Source organism: Palaemon carinicauda, chromosome 44 (genome assembly GCF_036898095.1).
Source record: "Palaemon carinicauda isolate YSFRI2023 chromosome 44, ASM3689809v2, whole genome shotgun sequence".
NCBI classification, from domain to species: Eukaryota; Metazoa; Arthropoda; class Malacostraca; order Decapoda; family Palaemonidae; genus Palaemon; species Palaemon carinicauda.
In genome coordinates, this window is record NC_090768.1 from 11212135 (window position 1) to 11231332 (window position 19198).

Genomic DNA, 19198 nt, shown 5'->3' on the forward strand with positions numbered 1-19198 from the left:
TCAACAACTGCAGAGACAAAACAAAACGTTAGTTCAACTTTGAAACAGTACGAGACTATCAAAGAAATTCTTTCAAAAACATTAAAATAGCATAATATGTTAACAGGTAAAACCGAAATGACGGGCTCAATGTTAATTAACTTCGGTACAAGAAAAGACCGCCTACTATTAGGAAAGGTCGAATATAAACAAATATAAAAATTAATTTTAATAAATTTATAAAAAATTTATAAAAAAGGAAGTTAATCGAAGAGGCCTATAAAAGGCGGAGAGATATAAAATAAATCTATAACTTTTGTTAAGCAAAATTAAGAAAGAGAGTCTATACTCTCTTAGACACCAACACTTCCGTCTAAGGGAAGGGTCGGCCATTTAAAGGTGAAAGAGAGTTCATACTCTCTTCGTCACCATAATTAATCAAATTAATTCCAAAAGCTAGCTAAGCTAATAATAAAACTTCCTGAATAGCGAAAGCTGAAATCTTAGAGCAATACTTCACCAAAAACCGTGAACAAGACTCCAAAATTATAAGCGTATCCATGAACGTCTTGCCGGAAGCACGACAGAGGAAAAATTGAAGTGGTGTCAACAAGAAGTACTGCAGTACCTGGCCACAGGTGGCGCTTGTGAGTACACCCCCCTCTTGTATAGCGATCGCTGGCGTATCCCTTCCGTAGAATTCTGTCGGGCAACGGAGTTGACAGCTACATGATTATCGGGTAAGTTTAATATTGAAAATCTTAGTTTGCATTTCAAAGAGCAAAATATGCCATTCTTGAATTAAGTAAGATTCTCACCTTTAGGTTATTTTTCTTGAGGAACTGAAGAACTGCAATCAGAGTATTTCTATCAACTGGAATGGAATCTGGGGGAGCTTCAGGAGTTGGTGTTGTTTCTGGTGTCGACTGGTGTTGAGTAACAGGTGAGGATATAACATTAGTCATTGTTGGGGCTGTGGCTACTGTCTGAACAGTCTGCATGCCACTTGCAATTGTTCCAACACCTACAGTGTTTACCATGCCCATTGATCCAACTAATGCTTGGTCAGCATCATTCATCATAGTCTGTTGCGATGTTAGCTGCTGTGCTGTTTGAAGGTCCACCCCAGCAAATCCATTAATTATGGTTGGATTGGCTGGGGTCAGACTTGCATATGTTGGAGTATTCCCGTCAGCCATTTTTAGATGGGGATCACAAAAGCAGATTCAATAATACTTATATATATTTACAATCCGGCTTCCTCTGTAATATGGTGCCTCTCATCATACCTGAAAAAAAAAAACAGATTTCAATGAATCCAGACAAATCAATTCATCATAGCAAATGAGTTTTAACACATCACCAAAGTTTTCCTCACAATAAATACTTTACATATGTTGTTCATTTTGAGATTGAATAAAAATATCACAAATCTTAATCAAAATATTTATTTTTCCTAACTTTATAAACCTCAGTCCTTTCATAGGAGAAGGATTCAAGCACAACTGAGACTACTCTTAGAATTTATAAATACATGTAGGTAGTTACTGGTAGGTGGCAGAAGAGACCAAATCCCCAACCAGCTCACTCAGTATCCACTTTGAACTTCCCCTGGGAATAGCAGCGTGGATGAGGAAGGAAGTCAACTTGGACTCGGGTTTGTATAGTTAATTTTTTATTTTTTATTTGTTCCCACTAGAATACAAACCTTTGTTCTTTAATAAGAGACTTATCCTTAGGAGAGAGGAAGTTCTTATGACTAAACTGACTGGCTGGCTGGTATAAAATCCAGGGATGTTAGGACACTTGAACCTGGAGAGGTGCAAAAGTACCAACTACAATCCTCCACCATTAACCTAAAATTATTCCAGATGATAGGCTAGTTTTCTGTTGCTTGACAGAGTCATGGAAGAGCCTATGATGTCTAAAATGTAATGTTAATAAAAATGTTATTTTCATTAGTAAAATAAATTTTTGAATATACTTACCCGATGATCATGTAGCTGTCAACTCTGTTGCCCGAAAGAAATCTACGGTCGGGATACGCCAGCGATCGCTATACAGGTGGGGGTGTACACAACAGCGCCATCTGTGAGTAGGTACTCAAGTACTTCTTGTCAACAAGAACTCAATTTTCTCCTCGGTCCACTGGTTCTCTATGGGGAGGAAGGGCGGGTCCTTAAATTCATGATCATCGGGTAAGTATATTCAAAAATTTATTTTACTAATGAAAAATGTTATTTTTATTAGTAAAATAAATTTTTGAATATACTTACCCGATAATCATGTAGCTGTCAACTCCGTTGCCCGACAGAATTCTATGGAGGGATACGCCAGCTATCACAATACTAGAAGGGGGTGTATTTACCAGCGCCACCTGTGGCCAGGTACTCAAGTACTTCTTGTTGACACCTCCTCAATTATTCCTCGGTCCACTGGTTCTCTATGGGGAGGAAGGGAGGGTCGATTAAATCATGATTATCGGGTAAGTATATTCAAAAATTTATTTTACTAATAAAAATAACATTTTTCAATATTAAACTTACCCGATAATCATGTAGCTGATTCACACCCAGGGGGGTGGGTGAAAAACCAGTGTACAAGACTAAAGGATAGCTAAGTATCCCGTATTTCATATAATCAGTTATCCACAATAACAATGAAATAATAAGTACCTGGTAAGGAAGTCGACTTGAACCGTTACTCTGCCTTTAATAAGATCGTCTTCCTTACTGAGCGCAGCGTTCCTCTTGGGAGGCTGAATCAACTCAAAGGTGCTAAAGTATACAGGGCTGCAACCCATACTAAAGGACCTCATCACAACCTTTAACCTCAGCGCTTCTCAAGAAAGAATTGACCACCCGCCAAATCAACAAGGATGTGGAAGGCTTCTTAGCCGACCGTACAACCCATAAAAAGTATTCAAGAGAAAGGTTAAAAGGTTATGGGATTATGGAAATGTAGTGGCTGAGCCCTCGCCTACTACTGCATTCGTTGCTACGAATGGTCCCAGGGTGTAGCAGTACTCGTAAAGAGACTGGACATCTTTGAGATAGAATGATGCGAACACTGACTTGCTTCTCCAATACGTTGCATCCATAACACTCTGCAGAGAATGGTTCTGTTTGAAGGCCACTGAAGTAGCCACAGCTCCCACTTCATGTGTCCTTACCTTCAGCAAAGCAAGGTCTTCTTCCTTCAGACGAGAATGTGTTTCTCTAATCAGAAGCCTGAATAGTAAGAAACTGAGTTCTTAGAACTTGGAAAAGAAGGTTTCTTGATAGCACACTATAAGGCTTCTGATTGTCCTTGTAAAGGTTAAGACCTTTTTAGATAGTACCTAAGAGCTCTAACTGGGCAAAGTACTCTTTTCAGATCATTCCCCACCAAGTTGGACAGGCTTGGGATCTCGAACGACTTAGGCCAAGGACGTGAAGGAAGCTCGTTTAGCAAAAACCGAGCTGCAAGGAACATGTAGCCGTTTCAGATGTGAAAACAATGATCCTGCTGAAGGCGTGGATCTCACTTACTCTTTTAGCTGTTGTCAAGCACACGAGGAAAAGAGTTTTTAATGTGAGGTCCTAAAAAGAGGCTGATTGGAGAGGTTCAAATCTTGATGACATAAGGAACCTTAGGACCACGTCTAGATTCCAGCCTGGAGTGGACAACCGACGTTCCTTTGAGGTCTCAAAAGACCTAGGGAGGTCCTGTAGATCTTTGTTGGTGGAAAGATCCAAGCCTCTGTGGCGGAAAACCGCTGCCAACATACTTCTGTAACCCTTGATCGTAGGAGCTGAAAGGGATCTTACTTTCCTTAGATATAACAGGAAGTCAGCAATCTGGGTTACAGTGGTACTGGTTGAGGAAACTGCATTGGTCTTGTACCAGCTACGGAAGACTTCCCCTTGAGACTGATAGATTCTGAGAGTGGATGTTCTCCTTGCTTTGACAATCGCTCTGGCTGCCTCCTTCGAAAAGCCCCTAGCTCTTGAGAGTCTTTCGAAAGTCTGAAGGCAGTCAGACGAAGAGCGTGGAGGATTGGGTGTACCTTCTTTACGTGAGGTAGACTTAGAAGGTTCACTCCTAGAGGAAGAGTCCTGGGAATGTCGACCAGCCATTGCAGTACCTCTAAGAACCATTCTCTCGCGGACCAGAGCGGAGCCAACCAACGTCAGCCGTGTCCCTTAGTGAGAGGAGAACTTCTGAAGTACTCTGTTGACAATCTTGAACGGCGGGAATGCATACAGGTCGAGATGGAACCAATCCAGCAGAAAAGCATCCACGTGAACTGCTGCTGGGTCTGGAATCGGAGAACAATACAACAGGAGTCTCTAGGTTATCGAGGTAGTGAACAGATCTATGGTTGGCTGACCCCACAGGGCCCAAAGTCTGTTGCAAACATTCTTGAGAAGGGTCCACTCTGTGGGGATGACCTGACCCTTCCGTCTGAGGTGATCTGCCATGACATTCATACCGCCCTGAATGAACCTCGTTACCAGTTAGCTTTCGATCTAAAGACCAGATGAGTAGGTCCCTTGCGATCTAGAACAACTTCCACGAAAAAGTCCCTCCCTGCTTGAAGATGTAAGCCAGGGCTGTGGTGTTGTCAGAGTCCACCTCCACCACTTTGTTAAGCTGGAGGGACTTGAAGTTTATCAAGGCCAGAATAACCGCCAACAACTTCTTACAAATGATGTGAAGTGTCCTTTGCTCCTGATTCCATGTTCCCGAGCATTCTTGTCCGTCCAAAGTCGCACCCCAGCCCGTGTCTGATGCGTCCGAGAGGAGACGGCGGTCGTGTTTCTGAACAGCCAAAGGTAGCCTTCCTTGAGAAGAAAGCTGTTCTTACACCACGCGAGAGAAGACCTCCTCTCTTCGGAAACAGGAACTGAGACCGTCTCTATCGTCATGTCCTTTATCCAGTGAGCAGCTAGATGATACTGAAGGGAGGGGAGGTGGAGTCTCCCTAACACGATGAACAGGGCCAGCGATGAAAGTGTCCCTGTTAGACTCATCCACTACCTGACTGAGCATCGGTTCCTTCTCAGCATGCTCTGGATGCATTCTAGGGCTTGGAAGATCCTTGGGGCCGACGGAAAAGTCCGAAAAGCTCGACTCTGAAGATCCATACCCAAGGAGACAATGGTCTGGGATGGAACGAGCTGAGACTCCTCAAAATTGACCAGGAGGCCCAGTTCCTTGGTCAGATCCATAGTCCATTTGAAAATCTCCAGACAGCGACGACTTGTGGGAGCTCTTAAAAGCCAGTCGTCTGACGGAGCCGGACACAAGATCATGATACTGCTGCACAGTCTGTGAACTGTCAATCATGGGCAAGCGAGGAAGTACAGTGACAACCCGAATCTGTCTAGACTGTCTGGGTCGTACAGACAACTCCTTAACGGGTTGCTGAGGTTGCCGCACTGCGTCACAACAAGTCACTTCTGTTGGTTGTTGAACGTCTTCCCCGTGACACATTGACTCCGTAAACAAAAAATCCTCTAACAAGGACTAAGCTTGGACTGCATGTCATGCAACACAGCTCAAGGTCTATGGGAGCAGGTGTGGTAACAGACGGGATTAGCGACTGAAGTGGAACCATAACCTTCCCTGGAAGCATGTTATGCTTAAATAAAAGTCCATAAGAGGTTATGCAGCTAAAGGCTCCCTCCAAATGACAGAGTCCTCAAGGGAATATCAGAAGGAGGGAGAAAAGAACTTTCTCATCTACAGGGACCTTATCCTAGAAAAGCTAAGTTCTCTGAGTGAGGGTTCACTGGTGCAAAAGCAGCAGACTAGAAGGCAACGTTATGAAACTGCTTGACAGTCTAGTGAGTTGGCAACAACCCAAGATGTGTGACTGAGAAGCATGCGGTGAGGTATGCAGAGCATGAGGTATGCAGAGTATGCTGAATGCAGAGCATGCTGTATGTAGAGCATGTTGTATGCAGAGCATGCTGAATGCAGAGCATGCTGTATGCAGAGCATGTTGTATGCAGAGCATGTTGTATGCAGAGCATGCTGAATGCAGAGCATGCTGAATGCAGAGCATGCTGTATGCTGAGCATGTAGTAAGCAGAGCCTGCTGTAAGCAGAGCCTGCTGTAAGGAAAGCAGAGCGTGTGCATGGCGTTTAACATTTCTCAGAAATTCCATGACCAGTGCTAGAGTGCTTTATGCATGCTTGCATGGGGTTTAAAAATCAACATAATGTTTACCTTACATTCATAACTCATGATTCATATTTTTGCCATGGTTTGAAAATGGAGGTAAGGTATGCTGAACAGCAGAGTCAGAACGAGCTGGAACAACAATAGTTGTGGTTTCCTCTTCAAGACTCTGTTGAGGGAACACCTGAGGCTCAGTCTGCAAAGGCTGAATAAAAGACAAGCAGAAGGAAGGCGCATGGGTGGAGGAGGCTGACTCCTAGCATGAGTGGTTGAACCCAAGGGTTGCGCTTGCTGAGCGGTTGGCGGAAGCGGAGTAGCAAGTTCCAGTTCCTGTGGTGTGAGCGGAGCGCGATGAGGAAGAGGCTGCGCAGAACAAGGTAAATGTCTCGCAAGCTGAGGCTCCTGAGGCGCAAGGCTAAGGTGTTGTGGTGCTTGCCTTGTGGAGGGTTGAGCTCGCTGCAGCGAGAGCTGAGGAGACTGACTCATGGACGGGAGAGGTTGTTGTACCTCAACCGAGTGTTGCATCACTGGTGGAGCAGCAAGTGGAAGCGGAGGAAGAGAGGTATAATCCTCCTGATCCCATTGTAAAGGTTGCCTTAAGGAAGGCGGAGGCTGAACACCACTGGGAACAGCAAACTCAGCACGTGGCTCAACATCGTACGCCTGGCAGGAGGTACTGCGATCAGGCGGAGCGAGCGTAGGCGGAGGGAGTGTAGGCGGAGGCGGAGGAGCAACACTCTCAGCCCGACACTCACGCATCAAGTCCGAAAGCTGTGCTTGCATGGACTGTAGTAGAGTCCACAACATCGTACGCCTGGCAGGTGGTACTGCGATCAGGCGGAGCGAGTGTAGGCGGAGGGAGTGTAGGCGGAGGCGGAGGAGCAACACTCTCAGCCCGACACTCACGCATCAAGTCCGAAAGCTGTGCTTGCATGGACTGTAGTAGAGTCCACAACATCGTACGCCTGGCAGGTGGTACTGCGATCAGGCGGAGCGAGCATAGGCGGAGGGAGTGTAGGCGGAGGCGGAGGCGCAACACTCTCAGCCCGACACTCACGCATCAAGTCCGAAAGCAGTGCTTGCATGGACTGTAGTAGAGTCCACTTGGGGTCGGCAGAAACTACAGTAGGCTGAGGTAAAGCCTTAACAGTCGAGCTCTGTTGTGGCAGAACCTTACTCCTCTTAGGCGGAGTGCATTCAACTGATGACTGAGGAGAGTCAGAGCTAACCCAATGACTGTGAACTCTAACTTCGTACGTCTGGCATAGGTCTGGACTTTACGTTTAAAAGGTCTTGAGTACCTGAGACCAGCGTTTTCTCCCCTAAATTTTTTCTGCAGACGAGCAAAATAAGGGCTCAATCGTCTGCGGGTGGGAGTGGCGGTCTCGGTAAGACACGCCCACAACCACCGAGGATACTTCTGTGCGCCGATCAAGGCCTGCTGAACCCTTCTGCCCTTCGACATTGCTTCTCCCCTGGGCTTGGGAGCTTGCGAGAGGTCCCGGACTGGGAGGACGACTGGCGCGCACAAAAGTACCTCACGCACAACACTGACATACTTTGCGCTAATCACTTATCACTTTGATTTCTGTTTGCACTTATTTCACTGAACTCGAAACTTTAAGTGGTTTGTACCTGAAACACGCAATTCTATCCTTTCTCAAAAGTTAGTAATTGCGAAAACAGAATTACAATGTAACAGAAAAATCTAATGAAAGATAATTCAGTGGCTGGAAAGAGACTAAACACTAGATCACTCTAGAAACGTTTAGTTTCTTCCCCTAAAGAGACTAGGGAGAAGAGCAAAAACGATAACGACGTTACTCGTACGCCTGGCAGGCTTGAATGAAACGTTTATCCTCTTTCTCCCTACGTCTCTATCTCTCTCTCTCTCTCTCTCTCTTGACTTAGAACCTGAGAGAAGAGCCCAATCATATATATCGTTAAAACATATTATTGTTAAAGGAAAAAACTGAAAAGTTCCTTTATTAGGATCAAAACCATTAAGTTAAGAAAGAATGAACAAAACGCTAGACACGGTTACTCTTACTGCAACGTGAAACCGTGAACATTCTTTCTCTATCGTAACGATAGAGTGCAAGTTGAACGTTCTGAACGTCAACAACTGCAGAGACAAAACAAAACGTTAGTTCAACTTTGAAAACAGTACGAGACTATCAAAGAAATTCTTTCAAACTCTGAGGCGGAAATAGCAAAATATGTTAACAGGTAAAACCGAAATGACGGGCTCAATGTTAATTAACTTCGGTACCAAGAAAAGACCGCCTACTATTAGGAAGGTCGAATATAAACAAATATAAAAATTAATTTTAATAAGTTTATAATAAAAGGAAGTTAATCGAAGAGGCCTATAAGAGGCGGAGAGATATAAAATAAATCTATAACTTTTGTTAAGCAAAATTAAGAAAGAGTCTATACTCTCTTAGACACCAACACTTCCGTCTAAGGGAAGGGTCGGCCATTGAAAAGTGAACGAGAGTTCATACTCTCTTCGTCACCATAATTAATCAAATTAATTCCAAAAGCTAACTAAGCTAATATAGAAGTTTCCAGTAAAGCGACAGCCGAAATCAAAGAGAAATACTTCACCAAAGTCGTGAAAATACTCCAAGAACATAAGCGTATCCCAGAACGTCTTGCCGGAAGCACGACAGAGGAATAATTGAGGAGGTGTCAACAAGAAGTACTTGAGTACCTGGCCACAGGTGGCGCTGGTAAATACACCCCCTTCTAGTATTGTGATAGCTGGCGTATCCCTCCATAGAATTCTGTCGGGCAACGGAGTTGACAGCTACATGATTATCGGGTAAGTTTAATATTGAAAATAACATTTTTCAATATTAATCTTACCCGATGATCATGTAGCTGATTCACACCCAGGGTGGTGGGTGGAGACCAGCATACATGTTAACAAAGAAGCTAAGTATCCCGTATCTTATTTTAGCCGTTATTCAAAATAACAAACATAAAATAAATAAGTACCTGGTAAGGAAGTCGACTTGAACCATTACTCTGCCTTTTTAAGTACGTCTTCCTTACTGAGCCTAGCGATCCTCTTAGGATGCTGAGCGACTCCTAGGTGCTGAAGTATTAAGGGCTGCAACCCATACTAAAGGACCTCATCACAACCTCTAATCTAGGCGCTTCTCAAGAAAGAATTTGACCACCCGCCAAATCAACCAGGATGCGGAAGGCTTCTTAGCCTTCCGGACAACCCAAAAATATTTCAAGAGAAAGATTAAAAAGGTTCTGGAATTAGGGAATTGTAGTGGTGGAGCCCCCACCACTACTGCACTCGTTGCTACGAATGGTCCCAGAGTGTAGCAGTTCTCGTAAAGAGACTGGACATTCTTAAGATAAAAGACGCGAACACTGATTAGCTTTTCCAAAAGGTTGCGTCGAAAATATTTTGCAGAGATCTATTTTATTAAAAGGTCACGGAAGTTGTGATAGCTCTAACTTCGTGTGTCCTTACCTTCAGCCAAGCTTGGTCTTCCTCATTCAGAAGGGAATGAGCTTCTCGTATTAACAGTCCGAAAATAATAGGATAAAGAATTCTCTGACATAGGCAAAGATGAATTCTTAACTGAACACCATAAAGCTTCAGACGGGCCTCATAAAGGTTTTTAAAATAGAACTTAAGAGCTCTACAGGACATAATACTCTTTCTAGTTCATTTCCAACCATATCGATAAGTTTGGAATAACGAACGATATTGGTCAAGGCCGAGAAAGCAGCTCGTGTTTGGCTAGAAAACCAAGATGTAGAACATGTAGCCGTTTCGGATAAAAATCCGATGTTCTTGCTGAAGGCATGAATCTCACTGACTCTTTTAGCTGGTAAAGCATATCAGGAAAAGAGTCTTAAAGGTGAGATCTTTCAGGGAGGCTGATTGAAGTGGTTCGAACCTGTCTAACATAAGGAATCTTAGAACCACGTCTAAATTCCAACCAGGTGTAACCAAACGACGCTCCTTCGTGGTCTCAAAAGACTTAAGGAGGTCCTGTAGATCTTTATTGTTAAAAAGATATAAGCCTCTGTGACGGAAGACTGATGCCAACATGCTTCTGTAACCCTTGAAAGTGGGAGCTGAAAGAGATCGCTCTTTTCTCAGATATAAGAGGAAGTCAGCTATTTGAGTTACAGAGGTACTGGTCGAGGATACGGATACTGACTTGCACCAGTTTAGGAAGATTCCCCACTTCAATTGGTAGACTCTAAGGGTGGATGTTCTCCTTGCTCTAACAATCGCTCTGGTTGCCTCCTTCGAAAAACCTCTAGTTCTCGAGAGTCTTTTGATACTCTGAAGGCAGTGAGACGAAAAGCGTGGAGGCCTTGGAGTACCTTCTTACGCGTGGCAGACGTAGCAGGTCCACCCTTAGGGGAAGAGTTCTGGGAACGTCTACTAGCCATCGAAGTACCTCGGTAAGATATTCTCTCGCGGGCCAGAGGGAAGCAACTAGTGTCAACTTGTCCCAACGTGAGAGGCGAACTTCTGCAGTACCTTGTTGACAAACTAGAACGGAGGGAATGCATATAGATCTAGATGAGACTAATCTAGTAGAAAGGCATCTAAAAGAACCACTGCTGGGTCTGTTGAGAGCCTCTTGGACATCGAGGTTGCGAAGAGATCTATGGTTGGATGGCCCCAGGTGACCCAAAGTCTCTTGCATACATCTCTGTGGAGGGTCCAATATGTTGGAATTATTGTCCCTTCCTACTGAGACAAACTGCTAAGACATTCAAGTTGCCTTGGAAGAAATTTGTTACTGGTGAAAAGTCTAGACCTGTTGAACAGGAGATGAACATCAAAGCAGGGAGTTGTCCGTGTTGACCTCCATTACTTTGTCTTGAAGGAGAGACCTGAAGCTTTTCCAGGTCAGACTTACTGCCAGAAGCTTCTTGCAGTTAAAATGCATTGTCCTTTGACGCGAGTTCCATAATCCCGTGCATTCCCTACCGCCTAAGGTCGCACCCCAGCCTACGTCCGATGCGTCTGAGAAGAGAACGTGGTTGGGAGTCTGAACAGTCAGGGGAAGACCCTATAAAAGGTTGATAAAGTCCTTTCCTCAGGTTAGACCAGACTTATCTTCCGGAAACCGGGATCGAGACCGCTTCTAGCGTCTTGTCCTTTTCCAGTGAAGAGCTGGATGAAACCGAAGAGGACGGAGGTGTAGTCTTCCAAGTGACACCAAATGCACCACGGATGACAGTGTCCTAACCAGACTCATCCACAGCCTGACAGGGCCGTATTCCTTCTTCAGCATCTTCTGGATGGATAGCAGGGCTGGGGATTGATCTTCTTGTTCAGCCATGTCCTCATCAGAGGGTTCCTCATCCGAAACTGATGAGGAAACGGCAACGGAGTGGGCAACGTCTGACTCGCTGAATCCGGTCGCACTGGTGGATGCATGACGGAGCCGGAAACAAGATCATGGTACTGCTGCACAGTCTGTGAACTGTCAACCATGGGGAAGCGAGGAAGTACAGCGACAACCCGAAACTGTCTAGACTGTCTGGGTAGTACAGACAACCCCTTATCGGGTTGCTGAGGTTGCCGCACTGCGTCACAACAAGTCACCTCTGCTGGTTGTTGAACGTCTTCCCAGTGACACACTGAACGTCCACAACCACCTCCGAGAGTAGCATAACATCAACGTGCGACTGGCCACCCACACTGGGTCGCACCGGTGGAGGAACCATCTCAACTGGCGGACGTGAGTAGGATACCTCAGCGTCAACAGGGCGTACAACCAACCGGTAGGAAGGTCGTTGGCAAGAAGGGTCTTCTCCGTAAAAAATCCTCTATCAAGGACTAAGCTTGGACTGCATGTCTTGCAACAAAGCCCAAGGTCTATGGGAGCAGGTGTGGCAACAGACGGGGTTAGCGACTGAAGCGGAACCATTTACCCTCCCTGGAAGCATGTTATGCTTAAATAAAAGTCCATAGGAGGCTAAGCAGCTTAAGGCTCCTCTCCAAATGACAGAGTCCTCAAGGGAATATCAGAAGGAGGGAGAACAGCACTTTCTCATCTACAGGAACCATATCCGAGAAAAGCTAGGTTCTCTCAGTGAGGGTTTCACTGGTGCAAAAGCAGCAGACCAGAAGGCAACGTTATGAAACTGCTTGACAGTCTGTGAACTGTCAAAAACTGAACTGGCAACCACAACAGGAGCGTGAGGACATACAGCACTGGTGTATAAGTAGCAGACCCGAAGGCAACGTCATGTAACTGTATGACAGTCTGTGAGTTGGCAACAACCAAAGTTGTGTGGGGAAGCCTCAACTCCTGACTGACTAGTTTGCTGCTGGCGAGTGGCGGTAACCACAATGTGTTGCGGAGGCTGACACACCGTGTCAAAACACGGCAGCTTGTGGTAGCTCACGCACGGCAACGGAGTGCTCTGTGTGTGGGAGTCATCATACATCTGGCAGGGTTGACTGTGCATGGGTGGAGGAGCTCTCACAACAAGAGTGTGAGAGCAGGAAGCCATGCCGGGCGTACAACCGTGGGAGGTGTAGGCCCACGGGTGCATCGTCAACCTTCTCCGCAGTCGGAGTGTGGGAGCTGGCAACAACAAAAGCAGAGTGCTGGTGCGTGGGAGGGGCTGCGGTGGGTTGAGGAGCATGCGGTATGGTATGCGGAGCATGCTGTAAGGTATGCGGCTCATGCTGCATGGTATGCGGAGCATGCTGTAAGGTATGCAGAGCATGCTGCATGGACTGCGGAGAATGCCGCATAGTGCTGGAACCCGGCAGCTCTACAGAACCTTCCCACTGCTGATGCGGTAGCTCACGCATGTTAGCAGATGGTGCAGCAAGAACATGCGTCTGGCAGGGTGGACTGCGCATCGGTGGTGGAGCTCTCACAGGTGGAGGGTGGGAGCAGGCAGCCGCAGTATCTGCTGAGCGCACAACCTCGGCGGGTTGTAGGTTAACAGGTGCATTGTCAACCTTCCAGCACGATACTCCTGCATGAAGGAGCAAGCTGAGACTGTGTAGTCTGCAGCATGGATCACTAGGGTCTATGAAAGACAACAACAAACGGAGCTACTGTCCGTTGTGACTGAGGGTCTAAAACAGCTGGTGCGGCAACAGACGGAGTTACTGCCTGTTGCGGTACCACCTTGCCTCTCTTGGGAGGTGTGCAGTTGTCGTACTGCAGCGAGTCCGAACTGACCCAGTGGCTACACCTAGGCCGTTGGACTTGCGCGGAAGGGACCGACTTGCACTTAAAAGCTGCAAGATTTGGTCCATGGTTTCTGCGAGAAACCTCTTCCGCAGACGAGGAATAAATGGGCTCTCTCGTCTTTGTGTGGGTGGGGTGATCTCACGTCGGCAACGTGTGTAGATACACCCGAAACCACGGAGGGAAACGTCTGTTCGTTGATCAAGGCCTGTGGAACCCATAAGTCCTTCGACATTACTTCTCCCCTGGGCTTGGGAGCTTGTAAGAGGTATCGGACTAGGTGAACAACTGGCACGAACAGACGAACCCTCGAACGCAACACTGTAACACTTTGCGCATATCACTTTATCACTTTTGATTTTCTGTTTGCACTTATTTCACTGAACACGAACTTTAAGTGGTTTGTACCTGAAACACGCAATCCTATCCTTCATTAAAAGGTAGTAATTGCTAAAACAGTATTACAATGTAACAGAAAAACATAATGAAAGATAAAGAATTCAGTGGCTGGAAAAGAGACTAAACACTAGATCAAATAAACTACGTTTAAAATCTCTCACCGCATAAAGCCTGGGAACAAGAATAAAACTCTAGAAACGTTTTACCTTCTTCCCCTATAGCGACTAGGGAGAAGAGCAAAAAACGAGAACAACGTTACCCGCTTGAACGAAACGTTTATCCTCCTCTCTCTCCCTCCGTCTCTATCTCTCTCTCTCTCTCTCTTGACTTAGAACCAGAGAGATGAGCCCAATTATATATATCGTTAAAACATATTATTTATTAAAGGAAAAAAACTGAAAGGTTTTCCAAATAAGAAGTTCCTTTATTAGAATTAAAACCATTTAAGCTAAGAAAGAATGAACGAAACGCTATAATCGGTTTACTCTTACTGCAACGTGAAACCGTGAAATACTCTCTCTCTATCGTAACGATAGAGCGCAAGTTGAACGTTCTGAACGTCAACAACTGCGGAGACTAAACAAAACGTTAGTTCAACTTTGAAAACAGTACGAGACTATCAAAGAAATTCTTTCAAAAACATTAAAATTAAATAGCATAAATTCTTAACAGGAAAAACGATATGACGGGCTCAATGTTAATTAACTTCGGTTCCAAGTAAGGACCGCCTACTATTAGGAAAGGTCGCATATAAACAAACATAAAAATTAATTTTTATAAGTTTATAATAAATGGAAAGTTAATCGAAGAGGCCTATAAATGGCGGAGAGATATAAAATAACTCTATAACTTTGTTAAGCAAAATTACCAAAAACCTAAACACACTTCCGTCTAAGGGAAGGGTGGGTCATAAAAAGTGAAAGAGAGTCTATACTCTCTTCGACACCAACACTTCCGTCTAAGGGAAGGGTCGGCCATTTAAAAGTGAAAGAGAGTCCATACTCTCTTCGTCACCATAATAAAATCTATCCAAAACGAGTTCAAGTTTTGAAATGAAGATAAAACCCCTGCATAGCGAAAGCTCAAAACTGGAATAGTGTACTTCACCAAAAAGTTGTGAAAACAAATCCAGTTAGGGACGGCGTATTAGTAGGTCTTGCCGGAGGCACGACAGAGGAAAAATTGAGTTCTTGTTGACAAGAAGTACTTGAGTACCTACTCACAGATGGCGCTGTTGTGTACACCCCCACCTGTATAGCGATCGCTGGCGTATCCCGACCGTAGATTTCTGTCGGGCAACAGAGTTGACAGCTACATGATCATCGGGTAAGATTAATATTGAAAATATTAGGTTTAAATTTTTGTCCTTCCTCCCCCTACATCAGGAGGATGAGAGAATTACTTCTATATTTAAACTCAACAGAAAATTGCTCATTATAGCAGCTTATATGCACCAAGGTCCACTACAGTAACAATGAGTGTCTCTTGTGTATGTTTTTGATGCCTGTATTTAGGTACTTTTAAATATCACAAGTCACCACATTTTAGCAGAAAGGGGAAGAAAAGATGAAAAAGGCCAGACATTCTTACTCTTACCCCAAACTAACGTTACAGTCGCAATCTTAGATGAGAAGCTTCTTGTCCTGTGAGGGAGCTAGGTAAGCTACACAACCGACTAGAGCTGCTACCAAAGGTCATAGGGAAATCATATCTATGGACTAATGGGTACATCCTCTTAGGAAATGAGAGGTGAAAATTGTCTGGCATTTCCAGACTACTGTACTGCCTTCAAAATTTGTCTCACTGACAGGTTCTTTCTAGGGCTCCTACTCCTCTCACTTCACAAGTGTGCACATGAGCAGGCTGGTCTGATTCACCTGCTGCTAGTTTTTGTGCTCTTCTATCATCTCTTGAAGCCATAAGGGGATGGTGTTCCTGGAGATTTTCTTCTTACACCAATCAATGACTAAGGTCCTCCCAAGGTTGCATCCCTCAATCCACTGCACTCACAAATCAGCGCACGGACATCCCCAAAGGAACACACTGACTCATGATGGTTTGCCTCCATCGGCACCAGTCCAAGATCAGGTGTCCTAGGGTCAGCTGAATACTGAGCACTCTCATGCCCAGACAGGGTAGATGGTATGTCAGGTTGTTCTGGTGAGTCTCTCCTCAACCCCCGAGTATGACCACTCTGTCCAAAGGACAGAACCAGGAATGTAATCAGGACCCGATGAAGGCTCGGGAGGGAAGGACAGCAACAGCGGGGGAAGAATCCCTGGTACTGATCAGGGAAGAGACAGGATGGGAGGACAGCCCTGTGCCCCAAAGCATGGGTAAAAGGCCCTCTATCCATCACTCCCAGTCTTCCAATGCACATAAACGAGCAATGACAGCTCAAGTGGTGCCATCCTCTCAACCCGCTCTACCGAAGTACTGGAGAATGAGGGAGGACCAGGAGTCCAACGTCCAAGTAGGGTGATGGAAGGCAACAAAGCTTCTCCATGAACCGGGAAACAGAAAGTTTGCGGGACTGTATACTCCTGTCCCGCCTAGCTACCAGGATAGCTGGAGGGGACATGAGCCACATCCCTGTAGGATCACAGCCATGGTCCCAGTCCCATGCAGTCACAGAGCCATGACTAAGAACCACACCGGAGCCATCAACACCCTCAAAGTAGAAAGGTGGTGTCATAAGGATCCCTTTACTTACAACTACAGCTGGCCTTCCCGGACTTCCTATTATTCTTCTTAGAAAAAGAAGAATCAGAATCAGAATCAAAGTTGGAGGAAAAGGAGGAGGAAGAAGCGGTGGTGGAGGAAGAAGCAGAAGCGGAGGAAGAAGAGGAGGAGGAGGAAGAAGCAGTGGAGGAAGAAGAAGCAGTGGAAGAGGAAGAAGCAGTGGAGGAGGAAGAAGCAGTGGAGGAGGAAGAAACAGAGGAGGAGGAGGAAGAAGAACGCACACCTCAAGCAACCAATGACAAAACTCCCCATAAAGGCAGAAACCACAGAGGTCATTCCAATAGGAATTACACAGGTTTTTCCAACAGGAACCATATAGGTTATTCCAATGAGAACCACAACACTGAGGAAGAATTTCATGGGTGGGAGGCAAGACACACTCACAGGGGCCTGCAACATGGCAACAAGCAGGGTCACAGGCATAGAGGGAACAGGGGTTACAGGCCTCGAAACCCTAGGCACAAGGGTCGACAGATAGACACAGGATAAGGAGTGGCTAACACAGGGGAAGGGGTGGCTAACACTGGGGAAGGGGTGGCTAACACAGGGGAAGGGGTGGCTAACACAGGGGAAGGGGTGGCTGACACGGGGGAAGGGGTAGCTGACATATGGGAAAGGGAGGTACTACAGTTGGCATCACCAGGATCACTGACATTGGGGGCACAATCTCAACTTTCACCACTAGTGTGACATCAGGAGACACTGGTACCGGGAACATTGGGTGAGAGGTTGTACTAACTACCAGGTCCCTCAACAAAGTCATGGAGGGCCTACCTGAAAGACCTAAGGAGGTCTAAGCCTTCCTAGGTCAAACGTCATCGTCACCGGTCTGCAGGGGAACAGATGGAGACACTCCAACCTCCAATGGGGTGTGACAAACACTGGGGAAGCCCCACTCACCACCAGAGCATGAAAAGCCCATTGATGTACACTTGTGGGCTCCTTCCTTTAGATACACACTTCCCAGAGACTGAGCCAAGGGTGTATGCACTGCATGCATTCACTCAGGAGAAAAAAAACCTAAATATTCTTCGAAATCTTCTTCGGTGTTCCCAGAACAGACCTCAGAGAAGGATCAGTTCTCTTTTTCCCTTCAGGGGCATACGCCTGCCACTGCACTGGAGGCCACGACCTACGCTTGGTAAACGGGGATGACTGCAACCAATCATGCCTCCTACAAAACACACCGAGAGAGAGTAGAGCCCTACAGCCAGTTTACTCATACACCGGTTGCAACATTTACCCTTTACCCAGCAAGTACGAATCTCTAGCCTCATATCCATCATAGCAGTCAACAATCAGCATTCACTTCCTGCAAAGAAAAGAAAAGAAAAGAAATGGAAAAAGTGAGGCTCTTATAACGTGGTGGGGCTCGCCCGCCCACACGACCTGTCATTAATTACCTCATTAATAAAATAAACGGCTCTTCCAGATCAAGCCAAAATCATCTCCCAGTTTAAAGGATGAAATGTTTGTATATGCATAAGAACAAATGAGAGAAGGTATAATTAATTTTTTTTTTTTTGCCCAGAATATAGAAAAAATAAATAAATGAATCTACATAGACCATACAAAGAGGATTTAAGGAAATGAATTAATCAAGCAACAACAACCATACACAGATGACAAAGAAAATGATATGATCATTTTTATGCTGTGAATGAAATATAAAGAAGAAATAAATGTTTTGTCACTTGTGGAGGAAGACAAAATAATGTACAGTATGAGGAAGATAGAATAAAAAATAAAATAAATTGCAAGTGGCTATTCCTCGACCCTGAACCAAGATTACAACTTAACCCAACAGTTAGGTGGGGACCTACCCTAACCAAAGCTTACTTGTTCTTACCTACCAGGAGGGGTCACAAAACCAACCCCAGCTCTAGATAAAATTGCAGTTCCTACTGTATTCATAGGTACCTTTAACTGTTCTTATGAAAATAATTGGTGGAAATCGGTGTTTTCCAAATTATGAACGCTTCAATATTTCAAAAGTTATGAATGAAAAATCATTTTTTTAAAAGGATACCAAACACCAGCATACTAACTAACCTATGGTTCTCCACCTAACCTAACATAGGAGCCACATCCTTACCTACTCAACTATCACGGGGTGCTTGCCACCCTGCAACATCTGCCTTGGACTGACGTATCCTCAACTTACCCTGAGAGTAAGTCTCAACACTATGTTTGCTACCCAGTAATACTTTCGGAGAAAATAAGGTTTTCCTAGTATATTTTTAGAGCCCTTCAAAAATTTTGATGAAGATAAGTGTCAGAAGTCTGTATTGGGTAGTGCGTATAATGTTGGGTTACTGATTCCTTGTCCACCAAAACACTTGCCCACTTGGCTAACAAGCGCAGTGTAACATGTACCATTTGCCAGAACCGAGGAGTATTAAAATAATGTTTAATTGCGAGCATAGCAAGCCCCGCCATTGCGAAGACCAGTAAGTGAATAATTAATGTTAGTTCACTACCAACATAGCAATAGATACAATAAGATACGGGTGACGACCATAGGAAGAATTCTCGGGGTATATGTATGATAGCGGCCACCTGTATGTTTGATTATGGCCAACTTAGCATACGGCTGTGTAAGGGGAGTTGCAGGGGGGCATCAGCCCCAGTTAGGTGAAGTAGGTAAGGACACGACTTGTTGGTTAGGTTAGGGGGAAAAGTTTGGGTCAGTTGATGT

The 19198-nt window shown here is 45.2% G+C and overlaps 2 protein-coding genes across 2 annotated transcripts in view; one reads left to right on the top strand and one right to left on the bottom strand.

Moving 5' to 3' along the window:
- The window catches only part of Taf5 (TATA-box binding protein associated factor 5), a 570605-nt gene that overhangs the window by 178836 nt on the left and 372571 nt on the right, over positions 1-19198 (top strand). The gene's annotated exons all lie outside the window — the stretch shown is intronic.
- Positions 1-19198, bottom strand: part of LOC137634184 (transcription initiation factor TFIID subunit 5-like) — a 74593-nt gene that overhangs the window by 54759 nt on the left and 636 nt on the right. Inside the window, exon 2 of the mRNA XM_068366455.1 lies at positions 798-1268. Coding sequence (XP_068222556.1) covers positions 798-1178 — 381 coding nt within the window. The 5' untranslated portion in view covers positions 1179-1268. The remainder of the gene's footprint in view (positions 1-797; positions 1269-19198) is intronic.